General features: G+C 33.7%; 2 protein-coding genes and 1 pseudogene across 4 annotated transcripts in view; all 3 read left to right on the top strand.

The window, feature by feature from the left end:
• Positions 1 to 633: 633 nt before the first annotated feature.
• On the top strand, positions 634 to 10,752 carry LOC145591532 (aquaporin SIP1-2-like). Of its 2 annotated transcripts, none has more exons than XM_081648013.1 (3): positions 634 to 981; positions 8,245 to 8,517; positions 10,381 to 10,752. In XM_081648013.1, the coding sequence occupies exons 1-3, from the start codon at positions 670 to 672 to the stop codon at positions 10,546 to 10,548; spliced, it is 753 nt and encodes a 250-aa protein (XP_081504139.1). In that variant the 5' UTR covers positions 634 to 669; the 3' UTR covers positions 10,549 to 10,752. The 2 variants fall into 2 exon arrangements, with proteins under 2 accessions (XP_081504139.1, XP_081504141.1); XM_081648015.1 differs by lacking the exon at positions 634 to 981 and adding an exon at positions 6,707 to 7,114.
• Positions 10,753 to 12,779: 2,027 nt separating this feature from the next.
• Positions 12,780 to 18,089, top strand: LOC145591531 (apyrase 2-like). Its single transcript, XM_081648012.1, has 9 exons — positions 12,780 to 13,546; positions 14,657 to 14,785; positions 14,891 to 14,947; positions 15,092 to 15,184; positions 15,847 to 16,052; positions 16,196 to 16,287; positions 16,987 to 17,201; positions 17,363 to 17,552; positions 17,653 to 18,089. Exons 1-9 carry the CDS (start codon positions 13,241 to 13,243, stop codon positions 17,766 to 17,768), a joined length of 1,404 nt encoding a protein of 467 aa, XP_081504138.1. The 5' UTR covers positions 12,780 to 13,240; the 3' UTR covers positions 17,769 to 18,089.
• A 2,472-nt stretch (positions 18,090 to 20,561) lies between these two features.
• LOC145591861 (uncharacterized) overlaps positions 20,562 to 20,719 on the top strand; it is a 6,695-nt pseudogene continuing 6,537 nt past the window's right edge. The window contains exon 1 of the transcript XR_014102350.1: positions 20,562 to 20,579. The product of XR_014102350.1 is annotated as an uncharacterized LOC145591861 (transcript). The remainder of the gene's footprint in view (positions 20,580 to 20,719) is intronic.

The following is a 20,719-nucleotide window of genomic DNA, read 5'->3' as shown; positions in this document are numbered from 1 at the left end:
TTGTAAAAATATTTCCCTTCAAAATGTTATTTATTTTTTTAAAAAAGTTTCTATTAAAAAAAAAAACTAAATCTGAAATTTTTTTAACAATTTTTTTTTTATTTTTTTATATTAACACATAAGAATTTTAGTGTAGACATTAAATAATTTCAAATTAAGAAAATTGTTATATAAGTCATTTAATTTTAATTAACTTCATTTCAATTGACTATCATTATTAATAAATTTTATTATTACACGGGACCAAAACTAGTAAAGGCTTGTTTTGTTCACCAAGAATTCATATAAGGAAAAATAGGTTCTAATAAGGTTAGTCAAATTCAAATTACAACTAAAATAAATTCAGTTAAGTTTTAATAAGTTCAATTAAATTTAGATAAGAAAGATTAATCAAATAAGAAAATCAGATCAGATCAGATCCTACGAAATCAAAAAAATGGTAATTTTATCTAAACAAATTTAATTCTAAAATCTAAACTTCTTTTCCTCATCCTTAAATTAGCCGACTCATTCCTCCATCCTCTATTCCCATCTCCATCTCCACCCCCACCCCCACCCCCACCCCCTTCTATCAATACGCCCACTTCCCAATGAAACCAAAATCAACCCTATAAAAACAGATTCTCACAAAATCCAAACCCAAAAAAAAAAAAAAAAAAAATCAAAAAAATGGCGCAAGGGGTAGGAAAGATGATAAAAACCGCCATAGGAGACGGCTTAATGTCCTTCGGATGGATGTTTACGGCTTCGACACTCGGTATCGCCACCGCGGTCGTGGCCGAATATTTTGGAGTTAATGAGGATAGTAAGTTGATCCATGCTATCTTCACCGGTATTATAATGATTCATATTGTCTTTTGTGAAGGTATGACGGTGGCTCTTGGTGGTGCTAGCTTTAATCCCACCGCTAACGCCGCCATGTATGCTGCTGGTATTGGTGATGATACGCTCTTGTCTATGGCTGTCCGCTTTCCTGCCCAGGTAATTATATCCTAACTTTACCTTCTTTTTTTTTTAGAAAAAAATTGAATTAGACTTGGTTTTTGAGTCATATGATTTGGGAATACACTATTTATGAATCATTTGATAAATACTTCTATAATGAAAAGGACGTATTTTAACGGCTCGTTTGATAATTGGTTATAATAAGAATGAATGAATTTAAGTGTAAAAATTGATATTAGTCCTATCATTTTTATTTAATAAGAATAGCTTGTGTGATTTAATTCCTAATATAGATGAATTATATATGGTTTTGTCATGGCCTCTTTGAGGCTATTTAGATGTGTTTTTTTTTTTAAAAAAAAAAATTATATTGTATGGGATATGGGCCAATTCAGTTTGAGGTTTAATAGTGTTTATACAACTATAGATGAATCAACCACTAACGTATGTTGGTCAAATAGATGTACTAATTAAGTAAACTTGCTAATCATCAATAGTGATTCTCATTAATTACTTGAGGTCGACTTTTAGGTGGTGGCAGGCGGGAAATTATCAAATACAAAGTATAATCCTATTTCACTAAGATAGTTAATTGTTACGTTATTTTTAATGAAATGTTATCATTAAATAATATCAGAGAAACATCTTTATAGATCTATCAAAATAGATTGTTTATGCGATGCACATGATCCAACATGCCTCCATTAAAAAACTAGAAATGGTGTAACTTTGTTTTTCCATTCTTTACGATCAATAAAGAATATAGGACGTGTTAAAGTTTTTGCATCTATGCAGATGATGAACTATATTTTGCTGCACCGTTTTTTTTTTTGAAGGGGGTAGATCTAAAAAGTATGGGTACTAATAACACTATTTGTCCCAACACATAATACAAAGAGAAAAGGCAACTATACAACTGGAAATATCCACCTTTAATAATACGGCTAAGCAACAAATTGGTCGTTAGAAACGTAACGAATAAGAGTGTGTTATATTTTGGTGATTCATGTATCATGGGTCCCACCTCCATTCCTCTCTACAATTGAATTTTGACCAATAATAATCTAGCTCCAATTTTTTGGGGGTGAGATTGAGAGAACAAGCTCTAATCAACAAGGGAAGGATAAATTTGAGAAATATTAGGTTTTTTTTATTTATCTGATTTTTATTTATTTGAACTTATCTAATATTATTTGAATTTTTTGTACTTACCTGAACTTATCTAAATATATTAAACCTTAATTTTGTTGTAATTTGAACTTAAGCAACCATGATTAGAACTTATTTTTCTTTAACAGAATTTATCTAAAAATAATTGAAAATATTAGACATGAAATAAGTGAAAATAAAGTGAACATAACATGCTCTAATTGAGTTGATTTTTTTAACAAAACTGAAAATTACTTTGTATATGTTATTGTACAACACAATAACAAAACTAATTGATGACATCCGGTATAATAACTCGATGTCACACCACACCACTAAAATCGTACTGTTCAACAAAATCGTGCAAAGGTTGTTAAGCATTGACAAGAACTCAAGCTTATGAGATGAACAAACATCGAAATTGGCTAAACCATTTGCAACATTATCTTATTTGAGCTTATGAACCATTTTCTTATAACACAAACATTATCTTATTAGACTTTATTATACTTTTTTTTTTTTAACAAAAGGACTTTATTAGACCTTATTATAATTTATTAACCGTGATCGATCTTTTTTAAACTTATCAACCAATATGTTATCAAAACTTATATTATCTTAATATTATCTTATCTAAATTTATTAGATGCAAAATAAGTGGAAGTAAGCTCATCGAAGAGAATAGAGCCTAGCTAATCCGCACTCATCAAGTCTCAATCCTATCTACCCAATAAATCCTACTCCCTCTGTCCCCATTTAATTATCACTTTTGCCATTTTGGGTGCCCCGAAATGTTTGTCACATTTCACATTTTCATAATTATTAAAATAAATAAAAAGACTTTTATACTCTTATTTTTTTTGTCCTTATTAAGTCCTCTTCCTATTTTATCCTAACATTTGCCATAAAAATTGTGTCAATGTTTTACACTCTTGAATCTATCAATTTATCTTTTCCATGTACTTTAATTATTATTTTAATTGAAAATGTCTCTTTCCATGCACTTTAATTTTATTACTTTATTAATTGGAAATTTTACTTTTCCATATACTTTCATTGATTCATATTTTCCATCTTAATTCCCGTGATTTTTCTTCAAAAGTGACATACAGAAGGGGACGAATGGAGTATTAAATGCATATATATTGTTAATATTATCTACTACTTATAATCTAAATTTTCACTGTCATTCCTTATCAATACAATTTACAAAAAAATTAACCACCGGCCATTCCCTATATACGAGTATATCTAAAGCATTCTTTGAAAAGAGTACTCCATATTGCTTTTGTGTTTTGTCTTTATAAAACTTCTAATAATGGATACATCTTCCTTTATTTAGGTTATCTGCACTTAAAATTAGTTTTTCTAGTTAATATCACCCAAAGCTCGATCTTCAATCTGATTTGACAATTTCAAAAAATTGGTTTGGCAATTATTTTTAAACTAAAAGAGCAAAAAGTGGTAGTGTGTTAGATTTAACATTCACAATCAAGCAACTAACAACAATAAAGGAGTAACAGTACTTAGCATTTCTTAATTATTTTTTCCATCTCAATTATTTAATACTATGAAGTGGTGCAAAATCTAGATGATGCAATTTTCAAGTCTTAAAATCTGTGTATTGCCTTATTGGCCTCAAAGATGCACAACTTTACAATAATTCATTGACCTTTGATGAATAACATGGGATACATTTATTTGAGGACATAGGATAGGTTGGGAGTTCGATCCTCAGCACCCTATTCATGTAAATAGATAGGAGACCCCCTGTATCTTATCGACAAAAAAAAAAAAAAAAAAAAAAAAAAGGATTGAATATATTTAAGTATAGAACATTGTATCTAAATGTTACAGAGTAATTATTATTAACATTGGTGGAAAACTGGGAATCTTGCAATTAGCAAAATTGTAAAATAACAAATGGCCATGGCTACCAAGAAAAGGGTGCAACTACCTACCATGTTACCACAAAGTCCTCACCATGTTTCGACTAAGAGATAAACTTTTATGGACTTTAAGCTCATTGTTCTTTAGGGTACTGATGTGGTGGTTCCTATATGGCTTTAAACCATGTTTGCATCCTTTGAATTGGGTTAGGTTGTTAGAACACTTGGGAGGATTAAATGCAAGAGAGATTGGAAACTCTAGCCATGTAACATTGCAAATTTACTAATAGTTTAATTTTGACCATTAAAATTTTTATTGCATGGTTAATTTAACATAACCATTGAAATGCAAGTATGAGTAAGTGGAGTCTCTTGACCCTACTTGACCATTAAAATAGAATTTTTTTTTTCCAATAAAATAAGTTTTTGCCTAAGAAATCAAGTTTTTCTTTCATAAAAATTACTTATTTGACCCATTAAAATTGATTAAATATATTTTGATCCCGTTGAATATTTTTTCTAAATCCGCCACTGTCATTGAGATATTGAGGTTAAAGATGATTGTGGTTGGGCACCCGTGCCTCGAATGAGCTCATGTTCCATGGCAACACATAACATACTAACATGTTGTGCCTTGCCTACATAGTGTCCGTGCCATGTCATGCTCTTTTTTTTTTTTTTTTTGTTTTTGTTTGTGTTAGGCTGTGCAATGACTCAAGTCAGTTCGGCCTTGCAGTACAAAGAAGAGACCAAAAAAAACTTACGTTTGTGAACAAAGAGAGTGTGATATGTGACAATATTGGTTTAAATTATTACATACTAGGTATAGGTATAGATAACTATTATTGAATGTGAAAACATAAGTAATTAATTTAAAACTTGTGCAAATGTATCTATTCTTCCAATATCTCCTAATTATCCTAAAAGCACGACAACCTCCACGGCACGATGAACTTCTCTATACCAAAAGATAATGACCACAAGTATATGATAATATAATTAGTGTGTGGTTCGGGCGTTGTCCCGGATTGCTATTGTTATAGACGTACAATCGATAAATATTTGTAAAAGCTTTTTAAAATTATAATTGTGATTGTCAAACTAAAATTGAGTTTTTTTATTTTTATTTTTATTTTAATTGAACCTTGTGGTTTGCACTTATAAATTCTCGTTGGTACACCCGTGATTTTGACTTTTCCCATTGATACACTCAAAAATTTTTGCCTTCCCATCGGTACACTCATGGTTTGGTCTTTTTCCCAACCATGACTAACACCGTTAGAAAGTATTTCATTAAGTTAAAATAATAAGGAAAAGACTATAATACCCCTTTTAAATACCTAATGTCTCGATTTGCGTGTCAAAAATTGTTCGGTTAAAGTTTTGGAAGTCATGTTATTCCTTAAGGATCCAAATCTCGAAATTAGCAAAAAAAAAAAAACGCAAATGTCTCATGTGCGTGTCAAAAAATATCTCAGTTTGCGTGCCGTTAATTTCTTGTGATAGTAATTGTTCGGTTAAGGTTTTAGGGGTCATTTTCATTCTTTAAGGATCTAAATCGAACTCGAAATTGTCAAAAAATTAACGAAAATGTCTCGTTTTGCGTGTCATGACAAAACAAAAAAGAAATATCATGACGTGCAAAATGAGATATTTTCGTTAATTTTTTGACAATTTCGAGTTCGATTTAGATTCATAAAGGGTCAAAATGACCCCTAATACCTTAACCGAACAATTACTATCACAAAAAAGTAATGGCACGCAAATCGAGACATTTTTGACACGCATACGAGAGTTTTGCGTTTTTTTTGCTAATTTCAAGGTTAATTTGGATCCTTAACGACTAACATGACTCCCAAAACTTTTATCGAACAATTTTCGACACGCAAATTGAGACATTAGATGTTTAAAAGGGGCATTATAGTCTTTTCCTTGATTATTTTAACTTAATAAAATACTTTTTAACGGTGTTAGTCACGGTTGGAAAAAAGACTAAACCATGGGTGTACCAATGGGAAGGCAAAAATTTTGGAGTGTATCAATGGGAAAAGTCAAAACCACGGGTGTATCAATGGGAATTTCCCTATTTTTTTTGCATATTAATAACATACTTGATTGATAAATGGCTTAGGATTTGATCCTCCTTTTAACTTACATATAAATTTAAGAATGCCTTTTAATTAAAAGTATAAATTATCCTTTTTTAGTAAGTATTTTTTTCCAAATATCCTAAGTTATCTCTCTTTTTCTGTTATGTAATTAATGCCCACTCTTATTTTCTCACTCTTAGTTTCCTATTCTCACTCCTAAATTTAGATGAATATGATTGGTTCTTAATTTTCCAATAGGAGCATGTTATTGGTCCTTTTTTTTTGCACAGGATTAATGACATGACATCATTAAATATTAATCTATCTTTGTTTTACTCAAAGATATCATTTAATATTTTGTACTTCCCATTGTGTTTTGTTTTATTGTTATTTGTTTTATTCTTAATCCTTTAATTCCTGTATAATTTTACAAACAGAAAGGTAAAAAAGGAGACGGAGGGAGTATTTAATTAACCAATAACCATAAGCAATTTATTTCTTCATTTATTAAACATGGAATCCACGAGGTACACCAAAAATTCAACAATCAATTAATTACTTAACAAAAAAAATTAAAAATTAGAAATTAGGTAAGTCACACTCATTCCTTAACCATCAGTTACACCCTTCCAATCCCTCCATCCTATCACCCGTTGACACCTAAATCCCATCATACCCAACAACTTAGAGAGAGAAACTCTCTGAAAGAGGAGAGAGAAACCTTCGAAGCTCGCAACAATGGCGTCAACAATGGCGGCGATTAAGCTGGCAATCGGAGACGCCGTACTCACCTCCATGTGGGTTTTCTCGGCGTCAACCATCGGCCTTTTCACTTACCTCATTTCTACTTCGCTCGGAATTCAGGGACCTTTAACCCTAGTTATCACTACCTCAATTGTCGCAACTCTTGTGTTTGTTTACACTTTTGTCGGGCAATTGCTTGGTGGTGCTAGTTTCAATCCTACTGGAACCGCCGCCTTTTACGCTGCTGGTCTTGGGGGTGATTCTCTTCTTTCGTTGGCGTTGCGATTTCCGGCTCAGGTTGATTTTGATTGTTTCGGGTTTTTGTTTTGCTTGATTTGATGGATTTGGAAGTGGGATTGTTTAGAATTGGTGATTTTGGTTTTTATGTGTTTTGACTTTTGTGTTGTGTTGTGGGAATTGGATGATCATTATTCATTAATGGTGTTTATTGTTTATAATGTGGAAGATGTTTTAGTTTCATTTATGATGGAAGTTTTATTATCAGTGGAGTTGATTTTGTGTTTAATTTGATTTCGAGTGAAAATGGGGTCGAGACTTTAACCAATTAAGCTAGTTTTAATGTAACGTGGTTTGTGATATGATTGCGCCAGGAGAGTTTTAGTAGGGGGTGTCGGTGTTTAGTTTCGATTGAAATGGAATGTATGTTTGATTGACAGAGTTGACTTTACATGCATGGGGAGTTTGAGATATTTTCTCAAGAATGTTTCAAGATCACTGTTGTTTTAAGTAAGTGTAGGAGTGTAGGACTAGGAATCTGGGTTGAACGACTTTGGTTTGACGCCGTCGTAGGAGTAATAAGGTAGTAATTGAAGTTTTTCATGGAATGTTTATATCAAGCATCGAGTTCTTGTGATTTTTGGTTCTTGTTATTGAAGTATATGGTATGAAAATCCTGCTAGATATAACTAATTATATGATTTTTTGGCCAAGACTATTCTTTGTTAGATTTTTACTAAAACATCAGTGGTCAAAATTGCTTCCTTTTCATCTGACTAGCTATCAATTGTCTGTTAGTTTCGCTCCAGTTATGTATGATAGTAGTTAGAATGCGACTTTTTCCCTTTTCCCTGTAATTGGATGCGTATTCACTGGAAATTTGGTTGAGCCTGATGCATAAGTGATGTATAAGTTATCCTGCTTTCTGACATGGAACTCGCAAATATTTGGTAAGAATTTTATTAGATTCTTCTTGCTGATGCATGACAAGTGATCTTGTGGTTTATAAGCATACATCTATTCTTTGCCCTTATGTTGTTACGTTTTGACTATACAAGCAGTCACATTCTCTGTGTAGAAAGTTGGTTTGATAATAAAATCCATTTGAAACTGTAAGTTGGCGGATAAATATAGTATAAGATTTAACTACCAATGTATATTTCTGAAGGTATGAACTTGTCTTATGGCAGGCTGCTGGTGCTGTTGCCGGTGCCATAGCAATCTCAGAAGTGATGCCAAGTCAGTACAAACACATGTTGGGGGGACCTTCTATTAAGGTTGATTTGCATACTGCAGCCATGGCAGAAGGGGTGTTGACTTTTCTTATAACCTTGGCTGTCCTCATCATTATCATCAGGATTCCAGGTCATATGTTGGTGAAGACATGGCTGCTTGCCATGGCTACTGTAACTTTGGTTGTTGCCGGCTCCAGTTATACTGGACCTTCAATGAATCCTGCCAATGTAAGTATATTTTTGCTGAATGACTGTGTTCCATATCTGTTCTGAGCTAAAGTCTTTCCCTTGATTTAATCATGTCCCCGTTAGCTGGTTTATGTGCACCATTTATTATAAGCAATTTCATCACTAGTGATTCTACCCCACAACATTCCCCGCAAATCTTCAATCATAATTTGGATTATTAATTGGCTGGAAAACATAGCTTAATAGGTTCAAAACAGGATTTATGTCCTGATCAGCCCAATAAACTAAGAACAGTGGGATTATCCATTCATAAGCTGCTTCCCTGTCTTCAGTGTCACTGCCCTTTATTTTTTTTCCTCTGCTATCCTTTTTTGGACTATGCTCTTCGCCAAGTGAGAGTAGTTACCTACTTACCTCTCAGGACTGCTGTTGCACTGTCATTAGTGTCATACTTTCTTATCAATTAAAGGAATGTTGTGATTACGCAGAATGAAATGCGTGAAGCATTACTTATTAATATACCCTGCAGACTTTTACAGAAAAATGAAGTTGGCAACTGGTACCCATAGAGCTTCAAAACCAAATGATATCCTTGTTTTCCTTTCTTTATGACAAGATAGATTCAAGATACTTTGCCTGGTATAGTGGAAAAGTACATATTTTAGTGATGTATGTTATGAACATTGTAACCCCCCTTAAAAAGACACCAGATGAAAGGGTACATAATGCAGAAAAGAGGACATATGAGTATGATTTATTTTAAGACTTGTGTGCCTAACAATATTAGAGAAAATATACCTAAGTTGATTCAAACAGTTGAAAAGTGTGCATATCAGAGCTCTGCTAAATAGCATAGGTCGTATTTTGATTCTACTTCATTATTACATATGGTAAATCAGTGGCGGATCTAGGGGGTACATAGAGTTACAACTGTACCCCCATTCCGCAGGAAAAAAAAAAAAAAACTGATACAAAAAGAGACCGCCTGTATCTAATAGGAGGTCTCTTAGATACTGTTACCTACCACAAGGGTCCACAACAGCCTAATCAGCGCCTTTTTTGTTGCACAAGTATTAAATTCTAAGAGACCGCCTATTTTAAAACTGGTCTCAGGCGGTCTCTTAGATGATATACATAATACATTCATTGTAGTCTTATTGAACAAAGAGACCTGTTGTTAAAATAACAGGTCTCTTAGGTGATATTGTTTATTTTTCCAGCTTGTGCTTTTGAACAAAGAGATCTATTGTTACCGTAACAAGTTTCTTAGACAATCTCTTTTTAAAAAGATATTTCGTTACTCAATTATAAGCCTTGTTGTCGGAAGAAGGTGCATAATACACACAAATACTAATGCAATAATTAAATGGTTTATTAACTCAAAATTTAGTTAAGAAAAAATTATTACACTCCACATATTACTTTGTATTTTGTAAATTTTTTTTATTAAACTTAATTTCGTACCCCCATTACCCAAATCCTGGATCCGCCACTGTGGTAAATCAATTTATTTCCTAAAATATTTTTAAATCTCCTATAACATAGAAGTTAAGCACAAACTTAAGGGCTTCCTTTGATGCCATTGTTGTGGCCATTAGTGGAAGCAGTAGACGAGGAGGGCTTTCTGTTCTCTCCATGAGATTGATTGAGCAAAAAATGCTGCAGTTTTGCAAATTATGCCTTGACCATGAATGAAAAATTGTCCTTCAATCGATGTCTTCGTAATTTGATCCACGTGCTTTGCAAGCTACGTGGTTTAGTCCTTAAAATAAAGGAGATTGCTCTACATAGGCTACAAATACAATGATTTGTTTCTCTTATTGTATTACAACTACAATGATTTGTTTCTTTTATTGTATTACTGTGTAGTAGATAATTAATTGTCTTATGTTGTTCTTGCAGGCGTTTGGATGGGCATACATTAGAAAACAGCATAATACATGGGATCAGTTGTATGTTTACTGGATCTGTCCCTTTATCGGTGCAATTGGGGCTGCTTGGGTGTTCAGAATCATCTACCCATTGCCTAAAAAGCAGAAGAAAGCACCAAAGAACAGGAAAGCAGAGTAGTTTGGTTCCAGATTTCTACAAGGAAATTAGTTCATAAATTAATGTGGTAATGTAACCACATTCTTATTTTTCATTACCTTCAATTGTAATATGATATATCCAAATTATGAATTCTCATAGATTCATAGGTGGGTTTGGTAAGATGTTAGGAATGAAGTTGTGCAATTATATTATACAAAGTAGTGTTTCAGGTTTTGATTGCAGGCTTGGCCTCTAAATTTTGTCAAGAACGAACAACAAAGCAAAAGAATATAATTCAGCCAAGAATTCCTAGTTGCAAAAGCTATATTATGGTCCAAGCTTAATACACACGTTAGCATGACTAATGGAACAAGATGTAAAAGAAGATATGGAGAGGATGTCTTGCTGATAATGCTTGAAATTTTGGGTGGTACTGATTGAGCTGCCTGCAACAAGTGCAAACGAGTATATGTCATCTTTGATTTTCAGGCTTTGTAAGGCCTCGTTAGACTGTAAACTCCTCTGGCTGTAGTGATGTAGTGACCAAAATGCGCTCTCTGCTGGTCAATCTAACACTAACAGGTCCAATGCTAGCTGTGCTACTCTTTTGTCAATTCCATTTCCAGGATCCATGTATCTATCAACACCTTAACAGCTGCACCAATTTCAAGTCCTGCTAATATGACTCTATGACCATAGTTGTTGACAGTAGCTAGTGGACTTGCTCACAAAAGTTGAAGCCGATAAAGGTTGGCCAATCTTCCAGATTTTCCCTTGTTGGCTCATTATATGTGCGAGTGGGTGTGCGTTTGCATACACTCTCAGGGTTTGTTCTCTTCAGCTTATTTTCAGTTTAGTTCATTCAGTTCAGCTCCAATAAGTTCAGTTCAGTTCATTTCTTATCTTAATTTTCTTCTTACGTAAATTATTCAATTCAGTTCAGCTCAGTTCAGTCAATCAATCAAAACAGGCCCTCACACAACTGCTTATTTGAAGGGGAAGCTGATGCTTTATAAACCCTTACCTGAGTAGCAACATGAATTTTTTACTCATCCTAATTTCATAATGATGAAAGTTTATTGTGCACACTTCAAAAAGGAGGAAAAGTAAATAACTTGTGTAGCAAAGCATCAAATGAGCAACTTTAAGGCAAAGAACACATGCATATGATGCATTCATGTATGATGTAACATCAAACTATTCCTTCAATCATGCAATTAACCTCCTAACAAGAAGGGATGCAAGAGCAAGCAAAGGGCTTTTTAAAATTTTAAGATGTACTTTTTCTTTGCATCCCTTACTAGAAAAAGGGCTTTTTTACCCTCACCATCTACCGACTTCAGTCACAAATCTCACAATGTGCTCCGTATTTGCTAGTTTGCTTCGTTAATTCCCATATATCTTGCTTAAACCATTTGGGATTGTTGCTTGGTTCTAGTCTTCCACAATTAACAATTTTCTAAATCTAGTTGATGTGTTTGGTTAATTGGCACCTTCGAAATGTCGACTTCTTTAGTTGGTGACATGGTAGCCTAGTCGAAGAAGGGTAAAGTGTTATGGTGGACTTGTTGTCTCATGAGTTCTAATCCCTATTGCAATGGATGCCGAATGACAATTAGGACCTGTTCTCTTCAGCTTATTTTCAATTCAATTCTTAATTTCCTTCTCTCATAAAATATTCAGTTTAGCTCCAATAGATTGAGTTTAATTCAGTTCAGTTAATCAGAACATGCCCTTACACCTTTTTCTTTTTTTATTTTATTTTATTTTATTTTATTTATTTATTTATTTTTTTTTTATACTAAAACACCACCTGACAATGTTACCCTCTTGCATTGTTCTTTACAATAAACATAACAAACTCTACCTATTAACCATAATTTTACAAAATTTATTACTCCATCTATCATTATATTTTTTCCCTAAAGATTTTGTGTTGTATCAAACTATCAATGATACAAAACTTGTGAATTTTGTAATAAATAATTAATTCTCATAAAAATAAGTGTAATTTACAACATTCTTGAGTAAGAGGTAGACTTGGCAATCTTGACCTACATCCGATAATCCGACTCGAATGACCTGAAATTGACCAGATCCATACCCAACCCGAAAATGAAGTTGACCTTATCTTAACCGACATCCGAAATAATTCGACCCAACCCGAATAACCCAACCCAGACTCGACCCAAAAGACCCGATTGCCTCTAAGATGTGAAAACTACAATTGCTTTCTCCCCGACACTACCCATGAAAGTTCCCCTACTTTTCCTCCATAGAAATCAAATACAGTAATTTTATTTTTAAAAATCCCATACTATATAAATACCTGAAACCATCAAAACATTGGAATATATAAATAAAAATTTCCATCATTTTTATTTCTATCATACTCTAAAATCATAAATCTCTTCCCTTTCCTCCCTTAGTAGGAAGAGAGAGTGAAGAGAATTTATCAAAAAAAAATCCAAAAAAAATTAATCACCATTTCATCAAATTCCCCCAAATTCCCAAAAAATTCAAAATTTATCCACCCAAATCCGAAGAACTGGAGTCGTCGGGTGGCGTAAACGGGCAGATCAGATACAGATCGCCGTCATCGGCGGAGCTTTTCACGGAGGGTCAGGCACCGCCATTGTCGTCGTCAAACCCAGTTGGGGTTTCATCATCAACTTCCCCAGCATCATCTGATCAACCCCATTTACAAGACGCACACCACTCGTTCGACAAAATGCTTAAGAAAAACAAGTACCAACAAGAGTCGTTTTCTGACAAGATTTACCGTTATAAGGGTATAATTCTTGTGATTACATTGCCCCTTTTGCTGATCTCGTTTGTTCTGTATATGATGCCGGGTCCCACTGATGAAGGGTTCTCTCCTAGGAAGATGAAGACTGGTAGTTCTGTTACGGTTGGTGGTAATAGATATGCTGTGATCTTTGATGCTGGGAGTTCTGGGAGTAGGGTTCATGTTTTTCGTTTTGATAAGAATTTGGATCTTGTTCCCATTGGTAATGATCTCGAACTCTTTGTTCAGGTGAGTGAATTTTTGTGAAAATTTTTAATTTTTATTTAGTGAGTTTGATTTGGATTTAAGTTTAGTTTTGTGGGAATTTTTCAATTTTTCTGAATTCTGCTCTATGCTGATTTGAGAGTGTTGATTGTGTTTGTGGTATTTTAAGATTAATATGTACTGGGTTTAATTTGGATTTAGTTTTTTTTTTTTTTTTTTTTTTTTTTTTTTTGTGGGGATTTGTGAAATTCTTCTGAATTATGCTTTTGAACTGATTTGGGAGTGTTTGGGTTGCTTATGATCTATCTATATAATATGGATCTAAAGGTTAATGCTGGTAATACATAATTGTTTCTAAGGTGACTTTGATTTTGCTTGGTGATTGACTTTGCAGTTTCGGAATGGATTTTTATTTTTTCTTGAATTTAATTATGGTTTAATTATGGTGCATTGTACATTGATGGATTTTTGGGATGAGTTCTGATGTGGCTTAAATAATTGAATGCTGGACAAGTCTGAAGCTTATTGTTTCAGTGATTTGATCATCTCTAATTTTTTGTTAGAGTTTGAAATTCGAAAATGAAATCAAAATGCATGATTATCCTTATCTAGTGATTACTGATCAGTTATCTGGGCATAAAAAATGATATATTTGCTTTAGTATTGCAGGGGGATCAGTTATCTCATGGGTAGGGGGATCCATTGGCAGGGGCTTAGGTAGTTGATGGATTTTGTTTCTAGAATTGCAATTTTACTTATGCTAGATTTTGAATCATCTAATAAACCTTGAGCTCAAGATGTTTCCTCTAGTTTACCCCTGTCCTGGTTTACTTCTGTGTTTAAAGCTACTTGTTCTTCTATTGAAGGCAGGGTTTATCCCAACCTTTGCTGAGCTTGCAAAATGATGTTGACTGTATTTGTCTCTATCCCTATGCAGTGGTTGCTGCTCCTTTTTCTTCTTTCATTTGCTGTTGTGTAATAGTTGGCTTCTTATAGGTGGTAGATATCGTGTCTTACTAAAAATTTGTTTCATGCTTCTACTTTTCCTGTCAAGCTTCATCATTGAGTGAATAGAAATTAATGTGCAATACTTGCTATTGTTATATAACTCTGGTTTTCAATTTTTCTTTGTAGAAAAAACCAGGTCTAAGTTCATATGCAAGCAACCCTCAGGATGCTGCTAATTCACTAGTTTCTCTCCTAGAGCAAGCAGAAGCTGTTATTCCCAAGAACTTGCTTAGGAAGACTCCCGTCAAAGTTGGGGTAAGCTATGTAGCTGATAGTTCTTCTTCCCTAAATGATCAATTGTCTAATATTTTGTTATTTGCCAATATAACCTGAAAAAATTGAGCCCTTTTTCTCTTATAGGCAACTGCAGGTTTGAGGCAATTGGATGGTGATGCCCCTGAAAGAATATTGCAAGCAGTATGTTCTTACTCTCTTATTTGTCATGGATGATAAATTATTACTTTTTGGTGTCTCTCATTGTTGGTTGTCAGAGAAGATTTGACAAAAATGTACTTTCTCTTTTTTGTCTTTTAATTGACGTTGGTATCTTATTTTATATAGGTCAGGGACCTGCTCAAGGATAAAAGTGATCTGAAATCAGAACCAGACTGGGTCACTGTCTTGGATGGAAACCAGGAAGGTGCATTTCAGTGGGTATGTGGTCACATCCTTAAACTTCTTTTGTTGCATATCCTAAAGTCCTAGTGAATTAATTTTTACTACATATATACTGTTATGTGGGCTCTCTTAGTATATTTTGAGGACTAAATTGGGTAGCAAAGGAAATAGTCTCTCTCTCTCCACTAGTGCAGTAGTGTTGTCTGTTCACCACTTCACCATTTAATTCTCAGTTTATTGTGAGTCGTCTTACTGTGCCCGTTTTCAAAATGCTTGACTGGATTCTACAGTATTTAACACAGTTTATTGGATTTTTTTGTCCTTTTTTTGCTACTTGGTGGTTTTTTGAAAGTATAGTCTCTGCTTATAGACTATGTCAATGGTATCCATTGCTGTTTCTCTACGACGAGGGCACAAATGCTTGTCAGGTAGTACCTTTCATTTCCGTACAGTACTATCCCTTTTCTTTTATATGGGATTATCCGTGCTTTTGGTTGCTGATGGTTATGTTCTTAAATGGGCCTATTTTTATGATGGAACCTAGTTGATTGGTTATAGATTTTGAAAGCGCTCACTCTGTGCATGTGTTTTTCTCCCCTTGAATCCTTATATGCATGACGCTGGATTTAGTGGCTTCAGCATTTGGCATCTTTATGTTAAGCATTTGGAGCTTAATTTGTTTCTTTATTGGTGTGTAGGTAACCATAAACTATCTTCTAGGAAAATTGGGAAAGAAATACTCAGATACAGTGGGAGTAGTTGATCTTGGAGGTGGGTCTGTTCAGATGGCATATGCTGTTTCTGAGAGTGATGCTGCTAATGCTCCAAAGGTGTCTGATGGTGAGGAGGCATATGTGAGGGAAATGTATCTAAAGGGTAAAAAGTACTACCTATATGTGCACAGGTCAGCCTGTCTTCTCTCTAAAGTACTTTCTGTGCTTGTTTTTTCACACCTTGTTTCTGTGTCTGTATCTTTGTATCTAAATGAACTTGTCATTAAATTGTTTTGCTATCACCTTTAAGCTCATTGAGGCTTCTGTTTTTCAGTTACTTGCACTATGGTTTACTGGCTGCTCGTGCTGAGATTTTGAAGGCAGTTGGGGATTCAGAAAATCCGTGCATATTGCCAGGCTATCAAGGTATAAACTCATTAATTTCTGCTATCATATCTGTCATTATTTCAACTACTGCCCGTAGGATTATGCACATCATTTTCATTTGGATGACTTTGTAACATCTTGTTTACAGTGCTCTTTTGCTTCTTTTGTTCCTAAGTAGCTAATGGTTTGATTCTTTTGCCATTTTATGCTACAATTGCATGTTTAAGTTTACTGTATGATCCTCAGACCTTTCTTAAACTGGTGATTTACACAAGGCACTGGGTGGTTTTTATGCTATGAATGCTATGATGTGTATTCATTTTCATGGTACACAATCCATTCATTCTAGCCATCTTGAATTAAATTTCTTGATAGTAGAAGATCTATTAACCGTCCTTTTTCTGTCAACGTGTGCCATATCTGGGAGCCTCTTGAGAGGCATTGGACTGTTCATATGTAATGGTATTCTTTCATATGATAGGTTCACATTCTTTGTAGGTGATGCTATGTTTTTCTAAATAAATGAAAATGGATAGTGTTTTTCTTTGATATTTGTACATATTCATGTGTATATGTTACTAGTGAAATTTATCCCCCTAAATTTTTAAGTGCTCTGTTTTGGTGAGTTTGGGTGAATGAGTAATCATTCATACATATCAGATAAATTTCTTGATTAAATTGTCTTATTATCCTAAATATGTAAGCCAGTTTTTGACATTATAATTTTCTGCTTTCAAGGTTCATACAAGTACGGAGGAGTTCAGTATGAAGTGTCAGCTTCTCCATCTGGCGCAGATGTGGATTCTTGCAAATCATTTACAGCGAAAGCTTTGAAAGTCAATGAAACATGTACACACATGAAGTGCTCTTTTGGCGGTGTATGGAATGGTGGTGGGGGTGATGGACAGAAGAATCTGTTTGTTGCTTCATTTTTCTTTGATAGAGCAGCCGAGGTATGTTATTTAGTTTCATTATTTGAATTAGTTATGGGGTTCTTCCTCCAACTTAAAATAATCCCTTTCTTCCCACATTAAAATAAATAAAATAATATAATGAAAAAAAGCAGTACCAGTAGTTTGGTATATCAACTAAACTTCATTTATTGTTTCTGCAGGCTGGTTTTATTAAGTCAAAGGAACCAGTTGTCACTGTACGCCCTTTAGATTTCAAGGAAGCTGCTGAGCGTGCTTGTGGCACCAAGATTGAAGATGGGAAATCTAAATACCGAGATGTAGAAGAAGGAAATCTGCCTTACCTATGCATGGATCTTGTTTACCAGTACACACTACTTGTGGATGGTTTTGGTAAGTTGATTCTCTGATCTGTTTCTATGAAAAACGATTTCCCTTAGGGCTTGTTAAACTTATTCTAATCTTCTGTTGTGTGCTTGTTTGTTTTACACAGGCCTAAAGCCTTCACAACAGATGACATTGGTGAAGAAAGTGCCATATGGAAATTCTCTGGTGGAAGCAGCATGGCCACTAGGAAGTGCCATCGATGTCATGTCATCCTTGGCGTAATTGAGAAATATGTCGTCGTTGAAGCATTCCCTGCCTTTCAGGCTAGTCTTTTTGTTGAATTGAGTCTTGACTACTGCTAGGATTGGGTGGTCAGTGACTCCAGAAGTTTTGACACGCCTTATTGCTTTCCAGATCTGTACCAAATTGATTCAAAGAACTGCTGTTGGATGACATTAAAATTGACTTTGATACCAGTGACTTGTGTCATTATTCTTTGTAATTATTTTATACAATGCCAAGTAGCTGATTGTTTTATTGATCAATTGAAAGTAATACTCCATCGATTATTTCGAATAGAAGAATAGCAGTAGTTGAAACTCCTGTGCTCGATTGAACCCTGTTTTTTATTTTCCTGGAACTCTTTTTATGAATAAGGTAGAGGTTAAGCTTTATGAAACAACCAAAAATTAATAAATTGACTTAGGCTTTGTTTCTTCTCACCTTGTTGTTAATTCTTTCAAATTTTAAAGTTTAGGTAATTTAAATTTTATAAGTTCTGATTTCACCCCAATAAATTTAATATTACTTGGTAGTAGGTTCTGCTCAAATGAGTTTACAAGCTTAATCTAAAATTTATGAGTTCACTTAAGTGAATGTTAAATATAAAGAAGGAACTAATGCATTGATATTTCATAAGTCAAGTTCTGATAAAAACAAAGGCGATATGATTTCTAAACTTGGTCTAAGGGCCTGTTCACATTTACTTAATTTCAGTTCAGTTCAGTTCAGTTCAGTTCCAATCAGTTCAGTTCAGTTCAGTTCCAATCAGTTCAGTTCAGTTCAGTTCAGCTCTTAATTTCCCTCTCACATAAAATATTTATTTCAGCTCAATTCAGTTCAGTTCAGTTCAGTTCCAATCAGTTCAGTTCAGTTCAGTTCAGTTCCAATCAGTTCAGTTCAGTTCAGTTCCAATCAGTTCAGTTCAGTTCCAATCAGTTCAGTTCAGTTCAGTTCAGCTCGGTTCAGTAAATATGAACAGGCCCTAAAACCAACACCTTTGTACTATCTCGGTCGTATTTTAAGATATTGACCTGATTCTAATTGGGTTTGAAAATTATTAGAGCTTTCTAACGATATATTATTTGCATTAATTCAAGTTTGACATCAAAAGTCATGATACATAACCATAAAAAAATTAGGTGTTTTGCCTCTACCCACAATTTTTTTCATAATTTTTCACTCTTACAATAAAAACACGTTAACCAACTGAGTAACCTCAAAATAAATAATCCGTAAATAAGTAACCTCCGTCATACAGAAAAAGCACTACTCCCTTCGTCCCCGAAAGAACGACCCTTGTGGGCTGATTCGCGGGTATTAAGAAAATTAAATAAAAAGAAGTAAAAGTATATTGGAAAGATAAATTTAAAGGGGGTTTGTAAAAAAATAGAGAGATAAAGTATTAAAACTGTATGAAAAAACAAAATTTTATATGGAAAAGTTAATTTTGCACAAATATTATCGTAAATTGGTGGGTATTTTAATGCAAATGGGTCGATCATTTTGAGACTAAAATTAAGTCAAAAGAGTCGAAGTTTTGGGGAAGGGGGGAGTATTATTTTTTTTTCAAAAAAAAAACACGACTTTAACTTAATGACCTTCCCCTTGGTCGGTGGTGATATGTTGGAAGGAGAAACTATTAGATTTAGTTAGAGCGGGCAAAAATACGGAATACGTGTGAATATGTTCATCAATTTAGGTTTAAAAGTGCAGGCTAAATTCAAAGAGAGGAAAAAAAAAAAAAAAAAAAAAAAAAAAAAAAAAAAACGAATAGATGGTTAACATTATCATTGACCTCCTAATTACATACTGCAGTACCAACAGACCACTTAAGAAAAAAAGAAAGAAAAAATTCAACATACAATGAGTCGACTAGTCGACTGAGAAGACTGAGAACAGAAGAGTTATCTCGAGTCTCGGCTGCCTGAATAACAATCTCTCTGATTATTCAACAATTCTAGTTATCAATCCTCTTCCAATATTTATTGATCTTGTATTAAACAATAACAAAAAGCTTAAATTAATTTTATACTTCAAAAACCTATTACCAGCAACCACTGAACCGGAGAGCTCGGCCGCCATTACGCTCAGTTAGTATTCTTCCCCTTTTCAGATTATTTTTAAATCTATTATTATATGTAATTTGTGGTAATGGGTTTGATTTTTTTTTTGCTCAAATGTTGTATTTCCTTGTGGTTTTATCAGCTAATTTTATTACTTGATTGATGAGTTTGTTGTATTTTTTTATTTATTTCGTGTTTCATTTACTTTTATAATTGACTTGATTAATGCCTTAATGGGGTTTTCGTAAATTATTAAATTTAAATTTTGATTTCATTTACTTTTATGATTTCATATTTGATTCTGCTGGATGTTCATGTGTGTGTAAATGGGTATTTTACCATTGTCGAGTAAAAATTGATGTATATGGTCATATAGACAAGCTGATAAAATAGAGCTAAAAGCTGAAAGATTTGAATTTTATTTGGTAGAAGAAAGGATGAATAAGAGTTCGATGTCTAATGTTTTAACTAAAATTCAAATTTTGAGGGAAATTTGATGGAGAATTCCGTTTTTTATTTTTTTTAATTTATTATTATTAGAAATTGTTTGTGGAAGTTGCAATTAAAAAGAAGTACAAAAACTTGCCCTTTGGGGCTGTTGTCAGTGCTATCAATGTAGCTGATAAAAATTATTTCTCGACTCTCAGGGAAGCGGAGCACCTAATACAATAACAACAACGATTTGTAAATTTTTGAAGACAGTAGATGCAATGTGAAGAAATGATCAATAATGTCGTTTATGCAATTTGTAAGGAGTAGAAGAAGGGATTTTCTTGCACCTTTTTCTTCTCTTACAAATGCTTTTTCAATCCCCATCAAATATCTCCCCTCTCACAATTCCCTTATCCAATCATCATCTCAAAATTCCATACCACATTCAAAGACAAA

Source organism: Chenopodium album, chromosome 18 (assembly GCF_948465745.1).
Source record: "Chenopodium album chromosome 18, dcCheAlbu1.1, whole genome shotgun sequence".
In the NCBI taxonomy this organism is placed as follows: Eukaryota; Viridiplantae; Streptophyta; class Magnoliopsida; order Caryophyllales; family Amaranthaceae; genus Chenopodium; species Chenopodium album.
This window is presented reverse-complemented; position numbering and strand designations above follow the sequence as displayed.